Source organism: Crocodylus porosus, unplaced genomic scaffold, assembly GCF_001723895.1.
Source record: "Crocodylus porosus isolate Cpor-Errol unplaced genomic scaffold, CroPor_comp1, whole genome shotgun sequence".
In the NCBI taxonomy this organism is placed as follows: Eukaryota; Metazoa; Chordata; order Crocodylia; family Crocodylidae; genus Crocodylus; species Crocodylus porosus.
Window position 1 is genome coordinate 4,116,874 of NW_017728932.1, and position 8,961 is coordinate 4,125,834.

Consider the following 8,961-nt stretch of genomic DNA (forward strand, 5'->3'; position numbering starts at 1 on the left):
AAAAAAAAAAAAATGGGAGGGTTTAGCTTGCTGAGTTGACCCACTAGGACTAGACAGCTGAAATTTGGCAAGGATAAATGATGAGGAAATTACCTTTTTAGTTTTCCTGAGAACTGGTTTTGATTGGAGACTTTGAAAACTGGGAGCCCAATCCTGGTACTTATTTGGGGTTTAGGGATAGTGGGATGTTCCAGACATACAGGTCACCAAAGGCCTCTGAAATGAAACACTGCAGTGTGGACAGACGTAGAAAGCCTTGGACTGTGTCCCAGGGTAAAGGTATATACATCTGATCTGTGGATCTTTGGTACTTAAATCAGTAGCCTAAAAGATGCCCAACTAGTGCCAGCTGTAGTGGGGAGTTTTGTGGTAGTGACCTTGACTGGGGGTATTGAATGTGGTAAGGGCGCTCCAAGCTGTCAATCTAGATATTTCTTCTGGTGTGCAGCTTCTGTAAAGTCTGTTCCCTGGGCCTCTGGCATCTGGTTAGATATGACATGCAAAATACTTTTCTGAGAATAATACCTTTTATGTGCAATTCTCTTAAGTTGTTTACCTGAAAAGCACCAAGAAAAAAGTGTAAGCCTTCTGTGTCTTAACTCAGGCTTGACTCGGGGAGCTGTTTGCATGATAATACGTAATGAGGGACTTATTCCCCAGCAACCTTGCAACACTCCAAGGAGCCGATTTAATAAGTATATGAATAAGGCTCTTGTGCTTCCATTTGGGATTTTGTGCAAGGCTCAAGATGTTTAGATAACTTCCGAATCAGGATGCATTGCTTATATAACAACACCCCCATCAGCCCTTATGAAGTCTACTTGTCTCTGGTCTTGTTGGTCAGACAAAGAATTGTTTATATTCAGCTCTTGATGTTACATGCTTACTTGCTTGTCTTGCTTTTATGGTTTAAAAATAAGCACTGGAGAGCCGGTAAGTGGCCTCTTTCAAGAAGTCTATATTTTGTTCTCTGGGCTCCGGAGACTTCCTTACTGAGCATTTTAAAATTAAATGCATTAGAACTGCATGTCAGCTGTAGTGTTTGCTACAGCTCCCAAGTGCCTGTTTACTGTTAATCTTGCTCTGGTCTGGGTAAAGTGCTATAAAATAATCGTATCATACTAGGGTGGCCTTAAATGGCTCCAGTTTGTGTACTTCAAGTGAGTTAGCTTCTTGGAGTTATAAGGTCAAACATAGGAATAAAATGTACAGCCTCTTATATTCAGCCCTCATTCTTGCTGTGAGATTTTTTTTTTTTTAAGATGCCAAGGAGTAAGGTTAAATATGGAGTTTTATTGGGCACCTTGGGCACTTGTCTGTCTTCATAACTCCGTTTCATTCAGATTCGTTGTGACTCCTACAGATGCTACCCGCACTTCATGCACAGGCTGCTGCTTGGACCCTTTTCCATGCCATTTCTGTGTCACTCCTTTTAATGCTTCTGATTCTAAATCAGACTTGCTTCTCACCTTTACAATCTTTCCCTTTCCTCTTGAGCATTGCTTCCCACTTCATCTGCTCTATACCAATAGCAACCTTTATGGCCAGATTATTGAGGAGTTATTCATCCTTAGTCAAGGCCCAAGGTACGAAAGTGTTATGATAAAAGAAGTGATTCAGACCTTCATGAAACCTGACACAGCCTAAGCTGGTTCTCTGTAGATGGAATAAGAACACAAAAATGAGTTCAAGGTTTTTCCACTGGCACTTTCCTATGTCTGAAACAGGGAGAAGACTGGGAACTGCAGTGAGAAGTTGTAGTTGCCATCTTTTTCTGTCTTTTGTAACTGGAACTGCTGGACATAAGCAAACCTAGGTTCATAAGACATCGAGGACGAAGGGATGTCAAGTTACAGTGTACGTCTAGGTATGCAGGGCACCGGATTTAGCACATACAGGCATCAAATCATGCTTTCTTATCTGCTCCTTTTCTTGTTAGTGCTTGTTCTGAGACATGCACACTTCAAAGAATGAGGAACAAAAACCTTTGGTTCCAGGTAAATGACATTGTGTTCTTTCCCTAGATCTCTGATACCATCCAGAACAATCATGTTGACTCGTACTTATGGCAGTTTCGGAGCCTGCAATACAGCTTCATCACATGTTCCTTCGTTGGAGTCTTTGGGGGAGGCTTTTTCCTTTTGACGACCCTTTACTTTGATGAAGATCGGAAGGAAGTTTTCCAGCGTTGCAGAGGTTCTGTGTGCATCTGATTTCTCTTAAAGCCTGTCCAACAGCCCTTTTCCTGATTCCCAAACTAAGATTGGCGCTCAAAGTTGCAGTGTAAGCCAGACTACTCCATTCCACCAAGCCCCACAGCAAAAAGTGATCAGAACAGACGGCTAGAGTGTTAAGACTCTTATGTCTGAAGTTAAAAATAATTTCCATTATTGGCAGTTTCTCAAGTGTGGTCTGCAATAATCTGCAATAAGCAGCAGTAATAAGGTAGCTTGTTTGTAAGTGCTGCACGCCAAATAATCTTAGGGTCTTTTTTTTTCCCCTCCGGTCAAGACACCCTATGAGAAGGGCTGTTCCTGGGTTGTACAACATTTCCCTTCTTTCCATAGGAGGGTGTGCATTGTAGGTGTAAAGCTAGAGAACAGGACACATGCTCCTTCATCACAAATTCTCTTTTGATCACCTGCTGCTTTTCTGACTTCCACTCTGTTTTCCAGGCATTGAGAACAAAGGCTACGTTTCAAATGAAGAGGGCCTCGGGGACAAGTTTCCCAAGGAGTAAAGGAGCTTCTGTTCCCCGCCCCCCACCCTCCCAGTGAAGGTGCAGTTGGAGGAAGAGGCCAAATCGCAATCCCTCCATATGGCAGCAAAACCTGAATACTAATTTTTATGACGCTTTTGACTGAGAGTCAAAAACTGCTATGGAATTGGCATATGGTGAACCTCCCCCCATCTGCGAAACTGGCATGAGTGATCTGAGGAGGTTGGTGGCTCTGAAAGCCAGGAATATAGAGCTGTCACAGACATGACTATTATCCCAAATAAGACAGTACATTTTAAGGTGGAATGTCTAGTAGAGATGGGGCTGGGGTTCCTGTGAATTCTCAGAAGGATGATATTTGCTTAAAGGATGTGGAGAACACAGCCAAAGATGCAGTCTTCTCCAGCTCTTTTACTAATAACTATGGAAGTCAAGAGCTGGCTGACTAGTCAGTATCTGGTGCCAAGAGGAAAGAGACACGAGGTACCTCCATGAAATATATTCGTGGCCTCTTTATAATACTGTGGGACTCTTGTGAAGTACCATTATTCATGTATACCACCACTTAAATACAATGATACTTTCCGTTTTTAGCTTTGGCTACCATCTGGACCATCTCAGAGCTATTGTTCAGATACCTCTTTGTGGATATTGTCATGGATGATTGTCTTCCCATCAAAGGGCTGTGCTCACCTGCACTGTATTGTGATCAAAATGCAGATGTTTTCCGCAGCGTCCCAGAGCCTGAGATTTCTTCCTCACTGAATCTTAGCGAGTTCTGGCATTATCAGCCTTTCACATAGTACTGCCCCTCCCAACGAACAGTATGAAACATCAAGCATAACAAAACAGGGCCAAGTGTGAATAGCTGCTTGCTGTTGTAAACTGAGCACGTACCGATGTGTGGGTTTTGTTTTGTTTTAAATCTATTCTAGAAATTGATTTGAACTCGGAAGGCCAAACTTGGTTTATACGGTGCCATTGCCCCACTGACTTTGGCATGGTAAGAGTTGGAGCAGAACTTGATGTTCCCTCGAGTTATAAATATCTCAAATTTTTAAAATGTTCAAGTCAGTGAAAATGAACTTGGAGAGCTTTCATCATTAATCAAATAAATGTCACAATGCAGAACTATCCAGGATTCTCAAATACTGAGCAGTTTCCAGGTGGTAGGAATAGCAGATGTTCTTCCACTGACATTCTCTTTGGAAAGTACATTGCTGCGGATTAGAAGTATTGCAGTGATGGATTCTCAGTACTAAGAAAAAGTTTTGGAATACTTACAATACCTACACAAAGCCACACACAGCAGCTTTTCCTGGCATTTTCCAAATGCCATGTGGATGTCAGTGCCCAGACTGAGATTCTTCCTTCATGTCTGGCTGAAGTGAAGTCTGTAATGGCTTCATTTTGCTATTTAGACTGAGGAAATTGCTTTGCTATGGCACTAGTTCCACCAGTTTTCCTAATGTCATACAAGTTCAATGCCTCTTTATGGGATGGATTCAGAAAGACTGCTGCTTTATTAGAGCCAGTCCCAGGCATTAAGGAGTTGGCCTTTCAGGAGCTTTAGTAAAACTGTAGTTGTGCAATGTGCTGTGTGGACACACCAGGGGTGGGCAATTATTTCGGGCAGAGGGCTGCTTACTGAGTTTTGGCAAGCCACTGAGGGCTGCATGACAGGCAGCCAGAGGCAGATAAATATTCATTTTCTAAAATTTTCAGGGGCCCTGCGGGCCAGATAGAATGACCTTGTGGGCCGCATCCTGCCCACCCCGGGATACACCCAGATGTCCTGGCAAGTTGCTGATGGGTGAAAGAGCTAATTGTTAGAGCTGATTTATAGATGATCATACAACAATGTCCTCACTAAACACAACCTTCAAGACCATGAACTTATGCTCAGTCTCGGGCTGACATTTTACTCAAAGCAACTTGATGATTTTTTTTGGAATGCCTTCTGTATTGGTGGTGACCCTGTTAATAAGTTAATCACTTTGCGTGACTGTCAAACCACCACTAAATTAAGCCGTACTTATAGGAGTCCTGTGGAGGCACACATTTGATATGAATGAGAGGCCAAATAGCTCCTCTGCAGAAGGCTTGAACTCCTTGGAAATGGACAAGTGAACATTTCACTGCAGTTTTTCCAAAAGCTAGCTGGGGTTTTTGTCAGGTTAGATAGAGGTTTTTAACTACGCTTTTACTGGATCCGCCCTGCTAAATGACCAGATATTCTGAGCTATGCTCTAGCCTCTCTGGAGCTGGCATCCCCTTCTGTCTTGCTGCTCAAGCTGTTGATTCGGGGCTCTTGTATATGTGTGAAACTGCTGTGGGATCTCCAAAACTGTGAAATGATTTCTGTGAGCTGTTTTCAGGCTCGGTACAAGGTTTAAAAAGTCTTTAACGTCCAAAGCACTTCAGATGTATTTGATCAGATCTTCAGTGTTTCTTCCCCTTGCCCTTCAGCTACCACATGCAATATTAAACCAAGTAAGTATTCCCTCTTAGATGGGGTACACGGAAGCAATCTGACTCTTGAAAGAATAGGTTGCAGTTAAATTAACAGCCGGCAGCAATACTTACAGTGAGGAGCTAGAGACACAGGTTGGCTCCACAGAGGTGGAGGAAGTGGATTTCTCTCTCTGACGTCCAGAATAAGAGATCTGCAGGCAGGTGGTGTCATATTTGCCATTCTCTAGCATCCCTACTGTTGGAATGGAGGGACACTTCTGTTCAGAGTAGGTTCATATTAGAGTAGGTTCATGCTCGGTTCATGTTGGCTAGAGAGGGAAAAATCCCTCTTGGAACAATTCCTGAAAGCGCAGGATACAGAGGATGTAGCAGTTGATTTGCTTATTCTTAGTGCATGAAGTGAGACAAGGAAGAACACGACATTGAGTGTGGTGGGAAAATGCTACAGACCAGACTAGGGACAGGAAGGATTGGGTTCTCCCCTTCACTTTACTCCAGCCTAGAAAGTTGCCTGTCCTACTACTTTTTGGCCCGGTTCAGTAGTGACACTGGATATGTGTAGAGGAGCTTGATATTCAAAGCCTTTTTTGCTTTTTTCACGTGCCTTTAAAACAGAGGAAGGCTCTTGCTGTAGCATTTGGACTTTGATTCAAACACCAAATTCCTGCAGTTCATATCTATGTGGTACTTGCTTAATGCTCTCTGTACTTGAAATGAAAATGTATCAGGCATACTTAAGTCAGTGTGAATTTGATTCAGCTGTATCCAGTTGCCTAGAAGATGTTCTGTCCTTTCCACTCTTGTTCATTTATCAGTTGTATTGTATTTTCTACAAAAGTAATATCCTATCTTAATCCTCCCCACTAAAATAAAAATAAAGTGCACCATTCCAGTGAATGTAGTGTCATCCCACAAGGCTGTAAAGACCCCAGCACATGTGGAGATGGTTGACTGTTGTCTCGGGTTTCCGTGCTGTTTGTGCATACAAAGGATTTTAGTACTCCATGCAAAAAAACAAAAAATAAAGCAAACAAACACGTCCTTCTCTCCCTCCCTCCAAAACATTACCTTCAGCTTGATGTCACAGGGGTGATGGAGTAGAAAACAGCAAGTCCGAATCTCCAAATCAGATTCGGCGGAATCAAATCGGGACAGTGGTTCAAATCACCGAATTGAATCACCGTCCCCAAAATCGGCCAAATCCGAAGTGAATACTAGCTGCTTCGCCCAGGCTTAGTTGTCATTACAAACTATTGCTAATGGCAAACCTTTGTTGTCCAATGGATGGCCCTGTGTGTCTTCTCCTGAAAAGCTTTACAATACCCAATAGGAAATCTAACTACTCATGGCAGTGGTGCAATGGATGGAAATGGCAGTCTGTTGCTCTTATAGGTAGGGACGTACCAAATACATGATTTCACAGATTTCATGGAAATCGTGTAATTAGCAGTCTCCCATGAAATAGCCGGTTTCCCATGAAAAAACGCAGGGAGCCGGCTGTGTTCAAAGAGCCGGCAAAAGCCTAGAAGGGCAGGGGGAGGGAGAAGGGAGCAAAGAGAAAAAAAATCAAAGGCAAGCTGCCTGTCTCCTGAAGCTGAGGCATGGGAGGGGAGAGAGATGGGTCCCCAGAAGGGAGGTGGGGGGCAGGAACAAGCAGGTCAAAAGTCCCCTTCTCCTAAAGGTGGGGGGGAGGGAATGACATGATGACAGGTAGCTAGCCTTACACTTCAGTCAGGTAGGTACTGTTTAATTGCCACGCTTAAACTATTTGTTTTCTCAGTAATTACTGCCCTCTGCCCCTTGAAGAGGGTGATAATGACTGAATTAACAAGCCAGGCAGCTCTGGCTAGGGCTTTCAATCAATGCCTGGGAGGGGTGGGACTTGCGGTGCCCCTCAGCCAATCAGAGGTGGAGGTGGGGGCTGCTTTTTTTCCACCTTCAAAAGGCAGCCCTGGCTGTGATATGGCTGAGAAATTGAGAGCGCTGGCCATGGTACAGCTCGGTCTCTTGAACGCTCAGATCAAGCGTGGTGGCTTCTCAACCTGGCAGGGGAAATACCATATATCTCTGTCTAAGAAGGCAGTTTTCCTGAACCACACTCCAGGAGAACTGATCTTCTGGCATGGTTCAGTACCCATCCAGAGGTTCAGTGGCTTTAAAGTTTAAACCAGTTTATGGAAATGAGAGTCTTCTCCCTTGCTTGCTTCAGGGGCCTTATGGCTAAGGGCAAGCAAAATTCAGGATCATCCAAACCCCAAGCCTCCAGGCTTGGGCCTGCAAGTAGGGTACCTGCCAAAGGTTTTGGAAACATCTAAAGCCCCAGGTGCAGGTGGAGGATGTTCGCCCAATAGTAGGGCCACTCACGGTTCTGGACTCATGGATTTGGAATTAGTTTTGGTTAATTTGACCTCAGATACAAATAAAATAAAACAAATAAATAAAAATTGGCCACCGGGGCCTGCGAATTTGGTAGGTGCGTCGTTACCTGGTTTAGAATTATGCATGGTGTAGCTTGCTTTAAATATTCCTTGTTCTCTTCCCTCTACCTGCTGGCAAAGATGAGCTACCTACCAATGGCAGGTTGTTGAGCAGCACTGATCTGATGTAAGAAAAGAAGCGTTTGCAGAGATCAAAGCTCATCCTTCATTTTGGAAGATAGAGTTCAAGAGTGTAAAACAGCTACTGTTCTCATTGCTGTTTCAGTTTTGTTTAAAAGAGAATTGTCTTGGCTTAAGACAGACAACTTAGACCTGACGGAGGTGGGTAGCAATGATTCCTGCAGCTCAGCTGGTTAAAATCCAGGGCCTGATCTAATCTCAAGTCTGCCAGGAATGTGGTTCAGCCCATTTCTCTCTGTGAACCCCTTGCTTGTTGTTGGGGGAAGGTTAACCTCCTCCATGAATTTCCATCTCCTAATCGGCGGAGAGTCATGTGATGACATCTGTTTTGCAGCCCAGCATGTGCCTGATCTTTTAGACTGAATTTTTGTGCTAGTGGAAGGCATTGAATTGGCAGTCCTGGAGAGAGTGCCCAGTCCTGGCCTGCTGATCTTCTGCTACAATAACTCAGAGGTTTTACACCCCAGCCATGGGAGTGAAGTTGCTGTGAAAGAATCTGCATGTCTAGACATCTCCCAGATGGAAGAAGTGTATTTATTACTCGTCTTGCTGATGAAAGGTGGATTCTCTTGAATTGCAGCAGAATCTTTTTCATGTTCTGGCTTGTAAAAGCTTGACTAATGCAAATGTCTGTGTGGAAGGGGAGAACTTGATAAAGAGCATCTAGAACCATTGTGTATGCTGTGTCCCAAATACTAACGGCCTTACTAAAGCAAAATCTGCCTTTCAGGATTTAGTTACATATAGTGCCTGAGCTGCCAATAACTCCATTTTCTCATTGAAGCAGAAACTGATTCCTCCACTCCTTCCTTAAGAGAGAGATCCTGGTAAATAATCCTTGTAGGGATGCTGAGGGAGAACAATGAGCAGGAAACTGCACTGTGTAATCCCAGGTCTGGTTCCAGTTCACCCGTTTACATTCTGATCTCTGGTTCTTGCCAGTAATCAAACGTTTGAGCTAATTTCTCACCAATACTGATAGAATAAGGATTGATTGGCCTGAGGAGGTAAGATTAATTGCTTGCTTCTGCTACTTGCAGCTAGTTGAGTTTTGCTTCCTTTCTGCAGAGGTTGCAGAAGTTAGTCTCTCTTTCCTAACAGTGCACTGTTGTTGCCATTTTGGTGGGTGGGGAAGGTTATCTTGTACAA

At 43.7% G+C, this 8,961-nt stretch overlaps 1 protein-coding gene across 2 annotated transcripts in view; it reads left to right on the forward strand.

Moving 5' to 3' along the window:
* Positions 1–3,853, forward strand: part of LOC109317032 (protein spinster homolog 3-like) — a 43,456-nt gene extending 39,603 nt beyond the window's left edge. Inside the window, exons 11-12 of one of the 2 annotated variants that reach the window (XM_019545455.1) lie at positions 2,025–2,196; positions 2,676–3,853. In XM_019545455.1, the coding sequence (XP_019401000.1) occupies positions 2,025–2,196; positions 2,676–2,740 (237 nt within the window). In that variant the 3' untranslated portion in view covers positions 2,741–3,853. The remainder of the gene's footprint in view (positions 1–2,024; positions 2,197–2,675) is intronic. The other variant, XM_019545456.1, reaches the window with a different exon arrangement.
* Positions 3,854–8,961: the final 5,108 nt, after the last annotated feature.